Source organism: Callorhinus ursinus, unplaced genomic scaffold (genome assembly GCF_003265705.2).
Source record: "Callorhinus ursinus isolate GAN/ISIS: 27379988/994484 unplaced genomic scaffold, GSC_fseal_2.0 scaffold14, whole genome shotgun sequence".
NCBI lineage: Eukaryota > Metazoa > Chordata > Mammalia > Carnivora > Otariidae > Callorhinus > Callorhinus ursinus.
The window spans coordinates 25,780,161-25,801,899 of NW_027397076.1; the positions used below are offsets into that span (position 1 = coordinate 25,780,161).

General features: G+C 36.9%; 1 protein-coding gene across 1 annotated transcript in view; it reads right to left on the reverse strand.

The window, feature by feature from the left end:
• Positions 1-21,739, reverse strand: part of ACSS3 (acyl-CoA synthetase short chain family member 3) — a 150,889-nt gene that overhangs the window by 64,585 nt on the left and 64,565 nt on the right. The window contains exons 6-7 of the mRNA XM_025881249.2: positions 14,772-14,852; positions 14,596-14,691 (exon numbers count right to left, since the gene is read on the reverse strand). Of these exons, the coding sequence (XP_025737034.1) occupies positions 14,596-14,691; positions 14,772-14,852 (177 nt within the window). The remainder of the gene's footprint in view (positions 1-14,595; positions 14,692-14,771; positions 14,853-21,739) is intronic.

A 21,739-nucleotide genomic window follows, 5' to 3' on the forward strand; every position in this document is an offset into this window, starting at 1 on the left:
ATTTAATTTCGGCAGACAGGTGCGGCAGTGCTGGCTTGTTTATTTTGGAAGTGGGATGAAACTGGCAATAGCATCTGTTGAATCTCTACTACATGCCTTGTGTCTTTACCGAGGGATGAAAGTTTGAACATGCATCATCTAAACTTGAGACTTGTTAAGACATAAGCAGTTCCCCAGGATATAATATTTAGTGAAAGAAAAGTGAAATGCAGAATAGCGTGCCTATCATTTGGACGATGCCATTTGTATGAAAATAAAGGAGGGGGCATTGCTTGTGTAAGAATGAACTATCAGACACAGAAGACTGCTGACTGCTTCGAAGTCAGAGAAATTGAACAGCGGGGAACAGAGGACAGTGAGATTTGCACTCTTTACCCTTTTGTGAGTTTTGAGTTATGAACCAAATGAGTGTACAGCCTCTTTTATTTTTTATTTATTTTTAAAAGATTTTATTTATTTATTTGAGAGGCAGAATGAGAGAGCATGAAAGGGAAGAGGGTCAGAGGGAGAAGCAGACTCCCTGCTGCTGAGCAGGGAGCCCGATATGGGACTCGATCCCAGGACCGTGGGATCATGACCTGAGCCGAAGGCAGTCGCTTAACCAACTGAGCCACCCAGGCACCCTACAGCCTCTTTTAAAAATGGACTTTTTCTTCCCTAAAGTTCCTCTCTCAATAACTCACATTATCTTGTTCCAATCTTGAAAACGTTATTGCCACTTAAGGGCTTGAATCCAGAATATAAAAAATATTAAAAAATAAAATAAATAAAAATAAAAATTTTAAAATAAAAATAAATAAATAAAATTAAAAAAAAAAAAAGCCCTATGAGAGAACTGCTCTATGCCTTAAGACCTTCAGATCTAGGATACTATAGCAGATACCCTTTAAAGGAGTAAAAACTTGCTTATAAATACAATTGATAACTAAAAATTTATATCAACTCACTTCATTGAATATTTGCTAGAGATTTCCCATAATTCCATGGTCCTCACCTGTGGGGATATGTGGCCACCTTGCTTTTTCCCTTATCTTAACCATACCACCATCTACTTCGACTCAATCCCATGAGTGTCAACCCTAAATGTAGATTAGAATTGTGTGGGATGCTTTATTTTATTTTAAAGATTTTATTTATTTGAGAGAGAGAGCATGAGCAAGGGGAGGGAACGGACAGGGAGGGAGGGAGAAACAGACTTCCAGCTTAGCAGGGAGCCCAACTTAGGGCTCCATCCCAAGACCCTGGGATCATGACCTGAGCCGAAGGCAGACGCTTAACTGAGTAAGCCACCCAGACGCCCCACTTAGAATGCTTTTGAAAGGTTACCAATGTCTGTTCCCTACTCCCAGAGAGTCTGATCCAATTTGCTTTAAATTAGGCCTGGTATTGTTATGTTTCATGTGCCCCCTAAGTAATTCTAATCCGCAGCCAGGGTTGAGAACCAATGCATAGTCCTTAGATATTAGGCATTACCTGAGGCTAGATAATACTACCTGCCTCATATCCTTAGATACTAGGCATTACCTGAGGCTAGGCAATACCACCTGCCTCATTACCCTAGAGGATGAGCCTAGAACTCAACACTAGCCTTTTCCCACCTGCCCAAGTATGAATAAAAAATATACTGATAACTGGAATCTGACTATAGGGGACCATACACTGAGAAAATAATTGGGGAGAATTGCCTCATTCTTTATGTCTTGCTCTATAAACTAGACTCCAGACTGTACATATATATTACAATTTATAGGACATAGCACCCTGAATTCAATTATCCTTTCTCCAAAGTCAAAAAGAAAAGCCCCAGGCCAGCCACTCTTCCTGTTTTTTTGCCAGAGACTTCTGAAAGCTAAATTTCAGTTTGAGGGTTTTGTTTGGTTGTATCACTGCTCAAAAGGATTATATCTTAATCTTTTAGATGAAGGGTTTCTGACCAGACTTCAGGTCAAGTGTATGAGTATTCTGATTTTTTTTTAATGTGCATATATTCATTTTCCTAGGGAGGTAAGTCAATATGATCAGATTCTGAAAAGGAGTCCATAACCAAGGTTTCTAGGCATATGAGAGCCTCCCCAACAGAGGAATCTCTTCAAAGATTTTGTCTGGCTCTGGGAAACAGCTTGGTGTCCATATTGGTAAGGAAGAAGTTAAACTGTCACTCTTTGCAGATGACATGACACTATATGTACATATACAGACTCTACCAAAAAACTATTAGAAGTAGCAAATGAATTCAGTAAAGTTGTAGGATACAAAATTAATACCCAGATATCAGTGGCATTTCTCTACATTAATAACGAAGTAGCAGAAAGAGAAATTAAGATAAACACTCCATTTACAATTGCACCAAAAAGAATAAAATACCTAGGGATGAACATAACCAAAGAGGTGAAAGACCTGTACTCCGGAAACCATAAAACACTGCTGAAAGAAATTAAAGATGACATGATACACACTTTTAATATCCTACAATTTTGTCCATTATACTTCAACAAAGCTGAATTAAAAAAAGAGAGAGAGAGAGTGTTAGCCCTTCTGGTTTGGTTCTTCCCCTGCCTTCTCCCAGATTGCTGAGAGTCGACCATATATGGGGCCTTGTGATGAGGTTACCCTCCAATGAATTAGCCGTTGCTTCCACCCAGGTCATAAGAGTCCATCTGTTCCACTAAAAAGATGCTTACCTCTGAAAGTATTAATGCCAAGTAAATGAGGCAGAGCACTGGAATTGATAATTCTGCAGACCCAGTGCTGAGCTAACGAGGGACTCTGACATATTTACCCCTCTCAGCAGTCACAGAGAGCGTTTATCACTAGGATAGCTGGTAGCTCATGGCTTCAAGCAGGAGAACAATTACCTCTGAATTCCTCCACGCTGAGGAGCCATCACTGCTATTTGCACTAGAGGGACAAACTCAGGTTTTCTTTACTCAGAGTGAGTAGTTAGACTTTGCTGTAAGCAGAGAAATGAAATGGCCTCTTGCTTTTATTACACTAGCAGATTTCTGCCCAGGAAGTGAAGTGTGGCTATTCTGTATGTACGCTGCAATTCAACCTGGGGGTGTACAAAGCCTGGCTACTCCATATCGTCCAATAATTTACCTAAAATCACCTTCAAACATGCTCGTATTTCCCCCACGTTCAAAAACAAAACAAACACACAGACCTTCCTATGGCATTGCTGACTAATGATACCTGATTTGCAAAAACTCTCTTCAGTTGTTGTCTTCCCAGACCTCCTTCTGAAGCAATTGGCACTGCTGATCCCCCCTCTTCTGGAAAACCCCCCTCCGCTTCACGAGGCTGTCTTTCCAATCCTCCCACTGTCTCACTGATTTTTCCTTCTCAGTTATTATAGTTTCCCTTTTGTAATCTTTACCTCTGAGTATCTTAATCACCTCAGGGACTTAAATTATTAACTCTTCTACATCCTCAAATTCTGAAAGGTTTTCTGAGTTTCGAAACTTACCTTCCCAATATCATACAAATGTCTGAGGAGCAGCTTTAGAATTGACATTACCAAGACTAAAAATGCTCTTTTCCCCTCCACAAGGAGTAGGAACGACCACAGTTCAGTTGGTAACCACCATTACATTGGTTGTCCTAGCTGAAGACAGCAGAGCTATTTTCAACCTCCTATTGAGCTTTATCTTACGATATCCACCTGACACCCTAATATCCTGCCCTTTCTTTAAAGATCACTGATACACTGGTTCTGGCCACTAGCCGGCGCTACTCAGTAATTTCCCAATTGTTCATCTCCAAATAATGGGTAGAGCGCACTGCTTTTGGAGCCAGAGAACTTTGTTTCAAATTCCAACTCTGTCACTCCTGTACCACTGGTAAAGTTACTTAATGTCTCTGATCTTCAGTTTCTATAGCTGTAAGTAGGGCCTCAAAATATTTATCCCATGGGTGTATTGATAGAAATAGTTAAGACCATGCTTAGTAGAGTTCCTATCACCCAACACCCAGTCCACAGTAGCTATTATTATTACTGGTACTGCTTCATCCACAAATCTTTCCCGGTCTACTCTAATCCTAAACTTCCCCTAAGATGCTGGTAGACAGATTTTGAGCCACAGTGGAATCCAAATGACCATTTACCAGCTATGTAACCTAAGTCAGCTTATTTGATTTCTTTGATCCTTATTTAGTTCCATCATCAGAAAATTGCATCAAAGCAGGTGCAAGAATTAAATGTAGAGTATTTACCATAGGCAATGGCTCAATATAACTTCGGAAAAAAGTTTCCTATCTTCTACACGGTGTAAGAAAGTTCTCAGTTAGCCAGTGTTTTGGTTGGTTTCCTTTCTGCCCTTTACATTCATCTTAATTCTTTGACTATCTTGTCAGTGTGTTCAGGACAAGGAGTGTATCTGATACTTATTCTGTTTCTCTATCAACCCCTAGAAAATACTGAGCTCACAACAGGCACCAATAAATATTGCTGATGGAGCCATGACACTAGCTGCACTTGCTGGCTCCAACATAAAACACAGGCACACAGAGAAAAATAAACTCAGAAATAAGTATCTTTGAACAATTAGTCATGCGAGAAATCTAAAAGATGCTGGCATCAGCTTTGCCATCTTTTCCGATTGAAAAGATCAAATTATATAGCCTGAATCAGAGTAATAACCATGTCATCATTTTTCTCCTTCGGTACATACATAAAAGTACATTGCTGTTATACTAGATAAAAAAAGAAGAAGAAAGAAGGAAATCATTTTCTATTAGGTAAGAGGGGGAGAAGTCTCTGATGTGTACCTTTGAGTGTACTAGTTAGCAACATCATGGCTACTAGTCTTGAAGTAACAGATCCCTGTGCTTGAAAGAAGCAAATCTCTGTCCTTAAAAACAAAAATGGATCATCAAATTTGAGAAAACAGGTTAGCGTGGGAAATGCAAATTTTCTGCAAAAAGAAGATAACTATACATGCAAGCAACGATTACATTTTTAAAATGAAACCCTGGAGGGGGTAAGAATTCAGAAGGTCCAAGTGTGGAAACTACATCACAGGATGTCTTCATGGAGATAAGAGGTCCAGTGCAGTACAGGAGTGGTGATATGTGCACTGAAGATACACTGTGGATGATCTGAAGAGTGTTCAGACCAGAAATAATTTGAAAGTAATTAAAGTAGTATCCTCCAATATTCTCAAACGTAAGACTTTTAAACTGGAAAATGTTTTGATCCATGTATATAAAATGATAATAATGATGTCTAAAATATGTGTATGTATTTTACCAATTATATATATATATATTGTGATATTTCTTTGTAACTTTCAAACTAATTCCATTTATTTTATCTGATTCCTATGCTAATAAAGGAAAAGTATAGCGCTCATTTTCACACTAATCATTCTATAAAGAAACAATAGATAGGGATACCTAAACTCTTCCTTCAGGAAAAGAGCACTCGGAGAGATTATCCAGCTGAATATTCGGAAGTCTTCAAAGATATACACAGCTTCTAAAGTAGTAATGATAAAGCCCATCAAAAAATAGAAGCGAAAGATTATACATGTTTGGATAACGGTGAGCCATGAAATGTACTGATTTATTCACACACGAAAGGTTTCACAGCCACTCTTACTTCACTCACCAGTTCTACTCTGAAAGGACAGATACTTGTGGGGACAGATCACTGCATTATTTTCCATATATGCTACTCATTCTTCAAAGTTGATACTAAGAGGATCGACACATCCATGTGTGCTGATTCCTCTGCCTGGCTCTTAGAAGAGAATTAATGGGCTCTAAAGGGAGCTGCCATTAGTGTTCTGAAGACTGCTGCAGAGTTACGAGGACAGACTTTGAACGAAGAAACATGGAGCCTCTGAAAATTCAAGCGTTACGATGGCTGGATTGCATGGGAATGACTGGTTGGTGTTCATATTGTAGAATTTTATTCTGGTAAAGAATAAACCCACATGTTTGGATAATAACAGTAGCTTATTATATCCTGGCAACTATTCTAAGGGCTTTTCATGGATTAACCAATTTCATGATATATAAGAAAAGTACTATTAATATTGATATTTATAGATGAGAAAACTGAGGTTGAGAGCTGTTAAGTAACTTATCTGAGGCCAAACAATTAATAGGTAGAAGTTTCAGGAATCATTCTCTGGAAGTCTTAACCTGCTGTCCTTCCTCTCAAACATGAACATTTTTCACTAATTTTGAATGAAACCCTCAGTAAATGCATTTGAAGAGTCCGCATCACTTTCTAGGAAAATAAATTGAAATGAATTCCAGAATTAAAAAGTTAAAACATATTACCAAATAATATATTTATTCTAGGAAAAAACATAATTGATTTGGGGAAGATTCACAGACGTGCAAAATGGGAAAAACATGTATCAGTCTTCTAGTTTTAATAATGAAGAAATGGATTCCCAAAGAGGTTGACTTAATTTACCCAAGGTCATATAGGTAGATACAAGTACAGCAAAATAAATAACACAGATATTCATATTACCAGTCCAGTGACCATACTCTTATATCACAATTCAGAATCTGAAATCCTCTACTTCCTCTAATTTATCATCTGAGAAGGCAGAATATAGTACATATCTTCAAAGTTAATCGTTGAATTTTTAACAGAGAGCCATCTGTCCTGGTTAATCTAGGGAGCATACACAAGAGTTTACTGAAATGGCTTGCTGCTATAAGGTGCACAATCTGTGAAAGGCAGACAAATGTAAAACGAGAGCAAGCTTTCATTCCTGAGGACTTCCAAAGAGACTGTTATTACATAAAAATGACAACTGCCATATCAAGATCAAGTACACCAACTAGTTTATGACTTAAAGCTAAATTGAAGGTGACCAGTAATTAACATTCCATCCTAGGTAATAACTTAGCCAAAGAACAGTAAGCAGCTTTCTTTTTTTTTATTTAAGGTAAAACCTATTTTAGTATATTTTGTATATTTTTATTTACAGTTTTATATAATTTTCCTCAGATTTATTAAAGTATAACTGACAAACAAAAATTTAAATAAAAATTATTGAAAATGTACAACTTGATGTTTTGATACATGTATATACATTGTGAAATAATAACCACAATCAAGCTAATTAATATACTTATTTCACATAGTTAAGATTTTCTTTTTCTTTGTGTGTGTGTGTGTGTGTGTGTGTGTGTGTGTGTGTGTGGTGAGAACACTTACAATCTATCATCTTAGCAAATTTGAAGCGTACAATAAAATATTTTAAACTATAGTCGTGTTGCTTATACATTGGATTTCCAGAACTTACTCATCTTGAATAACTGAAACTTTGTACACCTTGATCAACATCTTTCCACCCAACAGCAAAGAAACATACACTCTTCTCAAGGGCACTGAAAACATTCTCCAGCATAGATCACATGTTAGGCCACAGAACAAGTCTTAACAAATTTAAGAAAATAGAAATCATTCCAAGGATCTTTTCTGACCACAATGGAATGAAACTACAAATCAATAACAGTAAGAAAACAGTAAAATTCATAAATATGTGGAAACAACACACTCTTGAACAACCATTGGGTCAATAATGAAATCAAAAAGAATTTTAGAAGTATCTCAAGACAAATAAAAATGAAAACACAACATACCAAAACTTAGGGGATGCAGCAAAAGGGATACTAAGAGGTTAAGTTTATAACAATAAACCCTGACATTAAAAAAAGAGAGAAAGATCTCAAATAAATGAACTAATTTTACATCTCAAGGAACTAGATAAAGAACAAATAAGACCAAAGTTAGCAGAAACAAGGAAATAATAAAGACTAGAGTAGAAATAAATCACACAGAGAATAAAAACAATAGAAAAAAAAACTAAGAGCTGTTTGAGAAGATAAAATTGATCAATCTTTAGGTGTACTGAGAAGACTCAAATAAATTAAATCAGAAAGGGCAGACAATGTAACGGACGCTTCAGAAATAAAAAGGCTCATGAAGGACTATAATGGGGAGATGTTTTTCAAGTAAGTTGATTTCTTGCTTAGCCACATTGTTGCCATTATATAAGCCTGGGTTCCACTGTATTATGTAATTGAAATGTGTGCCCAAGGTACACACTGCACATTGGTACCCAAGCAAAGATAAGGAGAAAGAGGGCCCGGCCAGATTTCTTTACCTTGAGAAAAAATGTTGGGTTTTGATTCTGCAGATAACAGGCTTTTTGTAAAAGGGGACAAATACAAAACAGAAGAAAGAAGCCAAAAAGCATGTCTGAGTATAACCATCATTTATCAACACATACATGGGTCTATGCATACATACCAGGTTGCTAAATTTGTTTCTACCTTGAAGTCCCTAGATTAAAGTATTGTTTGTTTCATTTCTCCTCTGACCACCCTGTATACCAAATATGTCTTGGTCTGTATGTTGTTGGGGTTAGGTCTGTTGGAATCAGTGCTCCATTAATAAAGTAAATTTCTGAGGGCGCCTAGGTGGCTCAGTTGGTTAAGTGACTGCCTTTGGCTCAGGTCATGAACCTGGGAGTCCCAGGATCGAGTCCCACATCGGGCTCCCTGCTCAGCAGGGAGTCTGCTTCTCCCTCTGACCCTATCCCCTCTGATGTGCTCTCTCTCTCTCATTCTCTCTCTCAAATAAATAAATAAAATCTTTAAAAAAAAAAAAGTAAATTTCTGAAAAGGCACTGTTTATTTTCTTCCTCTCAAAAATAAGGACTGAATTGTTCAGAACTGGTTTGCATATTTTAACTGGTCAGTCTAAACTGGCTTCTAGAATTGCATACTTTAAATATGTCCAGTTCAATGAATAATAGTAAGTCTCTGCTTATTAAAAAAAATATAACCTATTACTTAAGTTGTTCATGCAATTTTCTGGTAAAGATAACTAGAATTACAAATTCCTTCATATGAGAAAAAAGCCTTTACTTACAAAATCAAGTTATTGGTTTTTTTTCTGATATCTTCATCCAGGCATTTATTTAACAAATATTTACTGGAACCAAACACATGTCAAGAGCAAAGCAAAGGACACCTATTACCTATTACACACTCGTTCCAGGTTTTTGTGTATTTCTCAACTGGCATTGGACCAAAATTCAAGAGAAATAATGCTTATGTTATAAATGACTACATATGAAATATATGTATTAATGTGTATATATATATATATTTTTTTAAGATTTTGGTTATTTATTTGAGAGAGAGAGAGAGAGAAGCAGGCTCCCCTCTGAGTAGGAAGCCCGACGCGGGGCTCGATCCAAGGACCTGGAGATCGTGACCCAAGTCAAAGGCAGTTGCCTAACAAACTGAGCCACCCAGGCACCCCTATACTTTTTTTTTTTTTTTAAACTAGTAGCTGAGAATTGATGGTGAGAAAACACTAAAATGATCTATTTCCTCTCAGAGTTTGGAATAAACAGGGGCAAATAAGCAAATTAAAGGGGCCTATAAAGTAACATGAAACTGGATCTGGGACACAAGCCAGGGAGGAAAAACCTAAGGCACTTATGAGATCATGAGGACAAGATCTGACCTAGTGAGAGAGGTCAAGGAGGGCTTCCATGAGGAAGAGACACTTGAGCTGAGGAATATATTTCAGACAACAAATGGACAAATTCCTATAGCAGGAGTGAGCATTAGAACAACTTCAGGAAAGCAGGCTATGCCTGAGAAGGGAAGAGAGCGATTCAACAACTTTCAAGGGTTGACAAGCCAAGAATAATTAGGACTGAAAATGCCCCCATTAGCATTTGGAAAAATAAAGACAGCCAGGGAAATTATCAAAAGCTGTTATAATGGAATGATGGTGACAGATGCCAACGAGAGAGGACCATAGAATAAGGCAAGCCTTCCAAGATGAAGAGAGTGTTCTAACTGCAAAGGGGATTAGGGAATTGAAAATTTTTGTGGGATTATTTTTTGGTTGTTGTCTGTCTGTTTTAATGAAAGAAATAGAAGTGTGTTACAAACTTGGTAATCCTCAAGAAGCTAAAGCCAAAGCAGACAACCAGGATTTCCAATGTTTTCAGCCTGCAGATGCACAGCTATGTGTCCTCTATGGCAGAAACAAAAATCGTATTTTCCACTTCATGCGTTCATGTTGAAACACACATTGTTTCAGGTGAGTGTCTAGAAGTTAAACTGATTTTCCAACTTAGTTATAACCACTTTTGAGTTTTTTCAGCCGATATAGTTATAGATGTGTATTAAATTCCAGAATATAAAAAAATTATCTTTGCTGAGAAAAAGGATTCATTTATTATTCATTCATAAAATATCATGACCATTTACACTCAATAAGATATGTTTTATGGGGCACCTGGGTGGCTCAGATGGTTAAGCGTCTGCCTTCGGCCCAGGTCATGATCCCAGCGTCCTGGGATCGAGCCCCACCTTGGGCTCCTGGCTCAGCAGGGAGCCTGCTTCTCCCTCTCCCTCTGCCTCTCTCCCTGCTCATGCTCTCTCTCTCTCTGTCTCTGTCTCAAATGAATAAATAAAATCTTTTAAAAAAAAGGGAGATGTTTTATGAACTCTAGATGACTTGAGCACATAACGAACTAGTACTTCAGAACATCAATTTTTATTAAATCAAAATTCATCATTATGTAAAAATATCATCACACTCACCAATTCACTATCTACCTTACAGCTTTGAAATGCTGTAATTCATTAAAAATGAAAATAAAACTTTGAACATACTGAGCTGTATATGATTTTATTTCTCTTTAGAAAAGTTAATCCTATGAGAAGTTCATGAAGGATCTGTTATCTATTCACTATAAAAAGAATGTATTTTTTATTTTTTAATGGGAGATTTCAGCTTCCTAAAAAAAAAAAACCCAATAATCAGACTAAAATAAAATATTATTAATTTGGTAATACACCTAAAATTGGGGGACAAATGGGATGATCATTTTGCAGAGGTTCCTAAATATTTTTTTCACTTGCTGGCCTGGTGACAAGGCAGAACTCATCTTCAGTTTATTTTAATTTTGTTTTAATTAATCAAGCAAGCAAGTTTTTTCCCTATATTTTGCACGCTCAAGTTGTCAATTAATCCCCTGAGCAATGGTTCATTTACACAACAAATTTTACCTACTACCTGGAAAGCACTGTGCCAGGCCCCGGGGGGGGGGGGGGGGGCACAAAAATGACAAACATCCCCTGTCCTCAGAGTTTCCAGTATCATAGCACGGAATCTACAAGATCAGAGGAATCTAGATGGTATAACGGAAGCACAGAGAACACCTCAATCAGCCTGAGGAAAGCAAAGGAAATACCAGAGAGATGATATTTAACTTGCTCCCTTAAGAAAAAGCATCAGTCTGCAACATGATCAGGACAAAAGTGGAATTTTACTATCAGGAAAACACAATCGCTTCCAGTTCTGCTCATGTAAGTGCCCATATTACAGCATTTTTAAGTGGAAAGTTGAGTCAGAGGCCAGGAACCAGAGATAAGACTTTAAATATAGGCAAAGGGCAGATGACTATCAATCACGTGTATTAGGCAAATGGGTTTAAATTATGTTTTTTTTTAAGAGACAAGAGTTCTTTGAAGGTTTTCTATTTCTTTTAATTTTTGAATTAAACTTTTTATCCAGATTCTTCATTTGGCCTCCACTGATACCCAACTGGGAGAATGCTTCTCATTGCAACTGGTTGGGTTCCACTTTCAACAGTGGGTTTCCACTGATAACTCCCTGGCTGGGGAGGGGGGGTAAGAGTGTCCTGTTACTGCTCCCTGCATGGCCTTCTCTGACACCACCCCAATGGGGAGTGAGAGGGGTACCTCATTACTGATGGGAGGAGGTAAAAGTCCAGACCCCTATGGGTTTCACTGTCACTGCAAGTTTGAGGGGTCCTCATTACTACTAGGCAGGGATGAAAGTCTTGGCTCCCTAGTTGAACTTCTCTGACACCCCTATGGGAAGATGGAGGGTTACTGCTCCTCCTTACAACCAGACAAATGTGGAAGTCTAAACTCAGCTTTTGCTGTTGTGGGGGGAGGGGGTGCAGGGAGAGACAGCATGGATTTTTCTGTGGTGTCTGCCTAGAGTAGAGCCATCTAAAGTTTTATGTTTTACTTAGGCTGTCCCTTTCCTACTTCTTTGGCTTAAGAGATCATGTTTCTTTTTTTTTTCTTTTTTAGTTTTTTGTTTGTTTAGTTTTTGGTTTAGTTTTTTCGTTGTTATCATTGGCATTTCTGGGTTGCCAGCTTTTTCAGCAGCAAATCTAGGATATATGCAGGAAAAATAAAACCCAGGATCTTATCACCATGTTGATCCTTGGGTCCCAAGGTCCCTAACGCCAGTTTCCCTTCTTCTGTCCACCTTTCAGCCTTTTCATGTTTGTTCTAGACACGCTTGTGACTTTTAGTTCTAATTAGAGGGAGGAATAGAGGAAAGTATGTCATCTTCATCTTTGCAAAAGCAGAACTCAATCCTTTGAAGGATTTTAAGCAACAAAGTTCTATGTTGGCTTTTGCATTTTAGACATGTAATTATATGTGGTTAAAGCTCAGAGATTGGAGGGAGAGTAGAGGTAGCCTGGAAGGACGCTTAAAGGCAGAAGCACCTGTTAGAACGTGCTCTAGACTGATTATCAGATGATAACCTGAAATACACAACCAGAGAGCACAGGCACAAGTCAGATCAGAAGCCAAATGCAGAATATACACCAATTAACAACGTACTTATGCATGCCAGCTGAATATCAGCTCTGAATATATGGCAGGAAGCATGGAAAAGAGAGGACACTTTTGATAGGTACTAAAATATAAATACAACAAAATGTAATGAGTGATAGGGTGTGACATGTAAAGATCATGAAATTAGAATCACTCCTCAATTCTTAGTTTGGATGACTGGGTAGATGCACAAAAAATTAAAAAACTACAAAGTACATGGAAAGTATGTGGAAAGAAAATGAATTTTGCAGGGAAGAATGGAGATGGTGAGTTCAATTCGTGTCATCTTGAGCATAAGATGTGTATGGGCCATCCAAAGATGGGCTAACAATAAGTTGGTGCTCATCAGGAAGATCTGATACAGAAATAGGAGTACTTGGAAGTCCTGGTTTAACTAGTACTACTAAATCCAACTACATGGAGATTACCCCAAAAATATAAGCAGAATGAGAAAAGAAGGCTAAGAATTAATACCCCTATAAGCCCCAATGTTTAGGACCAAAGTATGAGAAACCAAGAGAGGAAAGGAGGTCAAGCTGTCAGAGAGATAGGAGAACAGAGGAGTAGAGCTCAATTTAGTTTCATGAGCATTCACTGAGTGTTTAGTGTGTGCTATGCCCTGTGCTGGAAGACTGGTTCTTGAGGGTCTCACGGCCTACTAGATAGGAACAGTTAATATCAAAACAGTACACTCAGCTCAGTGATCAGTGATAGACATATGCTCACGGGGCAGTGGAACCATGGAAAGGGCACTAAACAAAACCAAAGGCTGTAAGAGGAAACTTTGAAAACATGGTAACATCTAAGCAGAGTCTTCAAGCATAGTAGGAATTAACCTGGTAAGGAAAGATACAGGAAAAGTCATGCCAGGAAGAAGAAACAGACAGAAAAACAGCAAAAGGACATGGAGCTCAAGAGGAGAGAGAATTACTTGCAGGAAACAGCATGGTTGATGTGCCAAGAGAGTGAAAAGAAAATCAGACTGAAAACCTTTTGACTTGGCCACTTATGAAGTCACTGTTGACCTCTGTTGCGGTAGATTCTAGGAAGCGAGGTGGACAGAAATTGCACCACAGTGGGATATGGAGTGACTAGAAGAATATTAAATTCAAAAAGTGTGGATTTGGTACTTTTTTCAAGGAGTTTAGTGGAGAAGAAAATAAAGATGGGATAGCCAGAAGTGGGCAAAGGTCTAAAAAGCTTTGTTTTGTTATCAGAAAGAATAGAGGATGTTTACACAGTGTAGGAAAGAAACCAGAGTAGAGATAAAAGGTTTTAGAATGTAGTTATTATATTTAATCTTTTACATAAAAATACTTATAAAACAGCTACACTCTTCTTGAGCACATCATTCCAAGATAAAGACAAACAACTGAGCCCCTTTCATGGTGTTAAAATCATATTTCAAATAAACTCAAAAAATAAAAAAAAGCTGATGGTAAATGCACAAGAACGGTATATTCTTCAGCTCTAAATGCAGCTTAATACTTCTAAATATAAATACTTATAGTGGCACCTTCAGCTCTGTTACATTTGTGTTATCTATACCACAATTCATCATAGGTATTCAGTGTGGTTTATTTTGTTTACTTCAAAGGGAATGATTATTTAAAAAAAAAAACATTATTTTATTGCAATAACTTTGGTATAATCCTTTCTAGAAATCCTTTAGGGATAGACATCAAGCTGATTAGTATATGTTTTTCGTAATATAATTTTTACTGGCTTTGTTCAGCACAATTTAAAAAGCTGGCTATTATTTTTCTTTATTCCTTTCTCTTTTGAAATCATATTTTTAACTGGAAGAATATATAAAAATGTCTCCTGCCCCCAATCCAAATTTTTCTGTTCCCACTTAGAAACTACTTCTTTTAAAAGTTTCAGTAAAAAAAAAAAAATTATCTTTAGGTGGTATTAATCTCATTTTATTACCTCATATAGGACTGTCGTGTTCCCATGCAGAAGAGGTCCATAACAGATATAGGAATGGCCAACAACCCAGCCTAAGTCAGAGGCTGCCCACCACACCTAAAAAATAAGAAGATAATAAAATACGTAAGTGTTCACCAGGGAAATGTCATATATCATGAATTTAAAGCCATGATTACCTCTCCAGGTTTAAGTCCATAGATAGAAGACATTGTCCAGTTTAGCATCACAGCATATCCCCCAGTGGGTCTAACAACACCCTAAAGGAAAGAAAACATGAAGTCAGCGTCAGCAACCAGTGGGTTAAAAGATTCTCTGCCCTCACACTATCCATCTTAAAAAGTCCCTGTTCAAATTATTATTTATTCTACAAACTACATACTACTTTGGCTTTCATATAATTGTATTTACATCAATATTTATTTGGTTCCCTCAATCATAAACACAGAAACATTTGTCTACATCAGTTCACTTCTAGAATCCATTTTCACAGACCATTCTTGACTTTCTAAAGAAAACTTAAGGCCTCACAGAACCACAAGTAATAAAAAATTTTTTTCCAGGGGTGACATAAATTAACGACATTACATTTACAGACATTTTTCCAGACCAAAAAAGGAAACTCTCAAAATTAAGTGCACAGAAAAGTCAAAGGTAATTGTGTTCTTCAAACACAGGCTAACATAAGGATGGCTACCCCTTAATATTATTAAATAATAATAGGATGCTTAGAGGAAATAAAGTCATATTCTAACTGGAGCCTCATTACAATGGTATACTGGGGATTGTGCTAGTATAGTATTAAAGTTAAACAATCCTTTAATGATGAATTCTGGAATTCTGACAAAGCAATCCTCCTGGGCCGGAGCTAAGGCTGACAGATTTGCCTTCTATTACATTTGGGGCAAAAGTAGGGATTGCTACATCATAGTGTTAAGGCGTTCATGAACTAGTTTCTAGCAGCTATCCATGATATTGAACATATTCAACTGTAATACAAGATTAATATTTGAAAACTGGCACAAGAGTCACCATAAATAAAAGCTGATGATAAATTTAATAATTGCATTTATTGCTTCACTATAAACATTAATCATCATTGGCTTAAAAAGGCTTAACCATGTGAATATTCAGAATGGTCAAGTGAATGCTTGCTAAAAAAACAAGCTATATTTCACTCACATGAATTTTGAAACTTCCTTTAGTAGAGCAATTAATATTACTCTATGCAGAAAATAATTCTTTTACCTAAAGGCAAACATGACCCTAATACACGTACTACTAGCTGAAACTTTCTAGCATAACTCAGAAGCTGCATACGTGAATCAGAGAAATGAAAAACAAACTGACTTTCCACTAGTTACTAAAGTTGCTGCTCTCCTCAGGTACCACTAATAAAACACAGGTATCAAGCTGTGGAACACATTTTATCTACCAGCAGAAACACCTGGCCTCTTGGCAAATGTCTCATGCAGCTTCCTTGGCATTTGACAGCTACTTTCTACATTGTATGACATGGTTAGCATGCAGCTGGCTCTCCTGATCACCATCGGAGTATTAGTAATCCTTAGCCCCCTGCCAGTAGGTTTCACACGTGCATTTTCCCAGTATATTCTGTACTATCTTCCATGAACTTCACTCATTACTTTGTTTTATTGAGATTGTTTTTTATGATTCAGTACCTTGACGAATTTGATAGTCATCAACTTGCAAATTTTTTATTCATTTTGTAGAGAAGAAAAAGTGAAGCCTTTTTTCATAGATAATATGCTCTCCATATACTATGGTGGACAGTGATAAGTAATGTCAGTAATGATTTCATTTAAGATGTTTTAGAATTTTCTGTCCATCTACCAGTCCCTGCATTTAGAGCTCATTGTTATCAATAATTCTAAATATTATTATAACTAGGTACATTTTTAGATTATACGGCACAAAGGGTAAGACAAATCAACTGAGAATGATAAAAAGGAAGAAAAGGCTAGAAAAAAACACGAGTAGTAATACACTTGTAAAACTAAAAAGATAATTTAAAGGAATAAACTATCAAATTTCTATTTACCTCTCAAGGGGACTTTATCCTTTACCCTTCCTTAAAGGATTATTAACCAATGCCGCTTTCCCCAGAAAATGGTGAGTGCTTAAATCCATTTGATGCCAAAAAAGTGGGACTTAAAAAATGAGACCATGCATGGAAAAAACATTTAAAATTATAAAGTATCGGGACGCCTGGGTGGCTCAGTCATTAAGCGTCTGTCTTCGGCTCAGGTCACGGTCCCAGGGTCCTGGGATCGAGCCCCGCGTCGGGCTCCCTGCTCCACAGGGAGCCTGCTTCTCCCTCTCCCACTCCCTGTGCTTGTGTTCCCTCTCTTGCTATATCTCTCTCTGTCAAATAAATAAACAAAATCTTTAAAAAATAATAAACAAAATGAAATTATAAAGTATCTATAATTTAGTATCTTATTAACAAAAATATTTCCTTAGTTCTAGCAATTATTGCTTTTTATTTTTCCCTGTGCTGATACCACTCAAAAGCCAGAAATGTCCAAACAACTAAAGGTTGCCATCAAAGATTCTCATTAAAAACAACTGAAATGGAGCAAATAGAGAGAGAAAAGCCGTGATGTCTGTTTTTCATTGGTCTTTGATATCCACTTATTTTTATCTTTTTAAGGATGAGTATAAATATTTCTGTCAAGTATTTTACCATTCATTAATCTAGATAATAGATCTGAAATTTGGTCTTTGCCTACAAAATATTTGGGTAATAATTACCAATTTTCTGAGTATTTGATATGGTGTAGGAAAAAAACCTGCATAATTCCATGTTCTTTCATGTAGATCTTTCATAGAAAGCTTGAAAGTAAAATAAAAATGGAAAGATTGGTTGAAAAAGAGAATTTCTTTATTATAATATTAATATGTGACTAAAAAATAAGATGATAAAGCTTTTTTTGTTTGCTACTTGTTTGTAATCACATTTTCGAGGTAATGATAATTAAAATGCAAAAGAGAAACTTTGTTCAGTCTCTGAAAACACATAAATCATGCTCAAAAATGAAATCATTATATTCTAATAGTCAAAATAAATCAGAAACTAAAAACTCTTTTAAACATATCTGAGGGACACCTGGGTGGCTCAGTCAGTTAAGCGTCTGCCTTTGGCTCAGGTCATGATTCCTCATCAGGCTCCTTGCTCAGCGGGGACCCTGCTTCTCCTTCTGCCTGCCACTCCCCCTGACTGTGCTCTCTCCCTCAGTCTCTCTCTCTGACAAATAAATAAATAAAATCTTTTTGAAAATAAATTAATAAATGAATGAATGAATAAATCAATAAATAAAACATATTTGAAATCTTAAGTATGAGGTAAAAACACTTAATCAATATCAGTGCTTACCCCTAAAATCCAAGCATGCTGCATTTTGCTCTTGAATGTCTGTTATTACTTTCCTTATGTACTTGTATTCTATCTACCTTAAAAATTAAAACATTGGATGAACTAATGTATTGTCAGAAAAGCCCTGTAACCTGCCAGTATACTGTTCTGGTATTTGTAGTATTAGTCATAACACTTAAAGTCTACTGGAGAACTTGAAAGATTTCTGAGTGGGAATAACACTCTATACCCCAGATAAAGACATGAAAGTGAATTCTACCTCAAAAATGCAAAAGGAGACAACGTAAGGGTACTTTTTAAAACAAACAAAATAACAACAATAACAATACATTTTTAATGTATATGGGCATTTTAAAAAACTTCAATCCACACAGGTAAAATTAAAGGCTGGTTATTAGTCACCCATAAATAGGACCACAGAATCATCCTAGATGGTTCTTTATGATTTCCAGTTTAATGAGCTGCCTTTGAAAACAAGGAAAACCACAGAATATCATAAATGGGGCCAGTAAAGTCAAACATAAAATATAAAAGAGAACATGTCAGCATCAAGTGTGGTATGCAGTTTTGGTTGCCACAACTTAAGAAAAATACAGAACAACATGGGTTTTAGCAGCAGAAGAAGAAAGACTGAGTGTGGTAAGATTAAGAGCTTAGGATTCTTCATCCTAAGTGTTTTTTTTCCTTAGTTGATTTATAAAAATCTGAAAAGCAAATCTTAAAATACTCAGGTAAGAGAAGTTTTGAGTACTCAACAAAACTTCATACTTTCTAAGTTGAGCCCCTTTGTCATCCTACTCTGTAACAAGCTTATATAAAACAAATCTATGTGTAAATATATATGCTTATGTGTATGTGCATGCGTGTTTCAATTCAGCCTGACAAGTTGAGGAAAAAAACAAAAAGAAAGGGTAAATATTTTACCTAAATACAAGAAATCCATCAGGAGCTGATGACTGGGGTCAAGTGAATTGAGAAATAAAAGATAGAGTTCTGATTACTTAAAAAATCCAACAGATCAACAATAATCTTGTTCTTATAATGGCTTTACTGATGATATCCCCTTTTTCTAGAATGTAACACCACCCCCAGCCCTTCCCTGAACGTGGTTAGCTCCTACTTCATCAGAGAACTACTTAAAGACATCATGAAAGTGCCACCTCGTCTGGAAGTTGTCCCCAACCCCATAGTTTGTGTTATGTGTCTCTCCTGATTCTTCCTTGGCTCCCGGGCTGGCTCATGTCCTCAGAGTGACCAGCTGGACTGAGGGCTGCATCTTCCCCCCTATTCTGAGAATGCTTCTTCATCTTCAACACAGTAACTGCCATGCAGTAGGCATGTAATCCATTTGTTGACTGATTCAATACATGAACAGTTGAGTGAATAAGCACATGTAAGAAAAATACAATTCTTGTTTTAAATAGTCTTCTTTGTTCAGGAGAAAGCTTTGAAACTTGTTGAACTTAGTGAATTGTATGGTTCCATTTGGGGTAGTGCATCAAACATAAAATCTCTTGCTGCAGGTTTTTGGAGGACTCTGAAGCTGCCTCTACGGAGGATACTTTAGCAGCAATATAATTTTTTATTGATCTGAACAACTGTGAGATAAGAGGCAAAGGTATAGCAAGTTCAGTATTTTAACTGCAAGCATTGTACCACAGATAAAAAAAGTTCACTGCTTTTTTACTTGACTCTCTCCTATGTTTTGTTCTAGGGTAGGAAATATGAATGTCACCTAACATGTAGGAATAAAGGTGACATAAATTGTGTAAATGCACATCGGGACCAAAGGCCTACCTACCTTCTCATCATGCCTTCCTTTCTTTTTTGTTCACTTGTTTCTTTCTGGTTTGTTTCTTTTCTTTTTTTTTATTATGTTCAGTTAGCCAGCATATAGTACATCATTAGTTTTTGATATAGTGTTCAATGATTCCTCAGTTGCATATAACACCGAGTGCTCATCACCACATGTGCCCTCCTTAATACCCATCACCCAGTTACCCCATCCCTCCACTCCCCTCCCCTGTAAAACCTCAGTTTGTTTCCCAGAGCCCAGAGTCTCTCATGGTTTGTCTCCCTCTCTGATTTCTTCCCATTCAGTTTCCCCTCCCTTCCTCTGTGGTCCTCTGCTCTATTCCTTATGTTCCACATATGAGTGAAACCATATGATAATTGTCTTTCTCTGCTTAACTTATTTCACTGAGCATAATCCCCTCCAGTTCCAACCATGTTGATGCAAATGGTGGGTATTCATCCTTTGTGATGGCTGAGTAATATTCCATTGTATATATGAACCACATCTTCTTTATCCATTCTTTCTTTCTTTCTTTCTTTTCTTTCTTTCTCCCTCCCTTCTTTCCTCCCTCCCTCCCTTCCTCCCTTCCTTCCTTCTTTTCTTTTCTTGAAGTGTGCTTGACATACAATACTATATTAGTTTCAGGTGTACAACATAGTGATTCAATATTTATGTACATTAGGAAGTGATCACCATGATAAATCTAGCTACTATCTGTCATCATACACAGTTGTTACATATTATTATTTATATTCCTTATAGTTTGTACATTGTATCCCTGTGTCTTATTTATTTCTTAACTGGAAGATGGTACTTCTTTATCCCCTTCCCCTATTTTGCCTATCTCATTAGCCCCTCTGCTCTGGCAACAATCAGATTGTCCTCTGTATCCATAGGTCTGTTTCTGTTTTGTTTTGTTTTGTTTTTTAGATTTCACATATAAGTGAATTCATATGGTATTTGTCTTTCTCTGCCTGACTTCTTTCACTTAGCATGAAGTCCTCTCATGGTTTCCTTTCAATCCTTTGCTTTCTTTCCCCCTTTCTCCTGCTCTCCTTTTCTGCTTTGGCACTGGACTTTTGTTTTGTTCCTTCGGTGTGTGCGTGTGTGTGATTATCACTGTCCCTTCATGATATCAAGCTGGAAGAAGATACATATGACCATCACTATATCTCCCTCTCCCCAAGGACACCCCATCAAGATGAAGGATTCTTCCATCGTGCAGTACTTGGAAGTATCTGTAATAAAGGCACCCAAACTAAATAGGATAGAGGCCTACAACACCACAGAAATGTATGCAAAGCAGCTCAGTTGTGGTTGCTGGATTATTTACAGCAGCTGACAGATTAACCTCTCATACAGCAACCTGACAAATCCAGGGTTGGCAGATGCAGAGATGCAAATATGCCCTAAATATATCTGCAACTTCTAACCAAAGAACAGATTGCCTTATGAGTGTCTTAGATGTGCCTATGAGAAATGAGTATTTTTACTCACAACATTATTTTTCCTCATGAAGATCGAAGATTGAGAGAACAAATTATATGATGACATGAAATTTATACTTAAATGCTTCATAAATATATGTGTGTTCATCTTTCCTGCACTTCTATTCTGGGAATCCAAATATTAAAATTTCAGATCCCATTAATCCTGATTATACCTACCAAAAGTGAAATGAGAATCTTATGAATAAAGAGGAGTCTGGGAACTAACTGGAGAAGTAAAAGATCATTTAACAAATATTCTGAGGATTTATCATAGCCCAATTTTTAGGACAGTGACATAGTGGAGTCAAAGATGTATGAAATACATTCTAAGACCTCTGAGAACATGCAATGTTATGAAGATAAGTAAACAAAAACTAGCAGGGATAAGGTAGAATAAAATAAGTAGTATAAAGATTTGTTGACGGGGCGGAGCAAGATGGCGGAGGAGTAGGAGACCTAGATTTC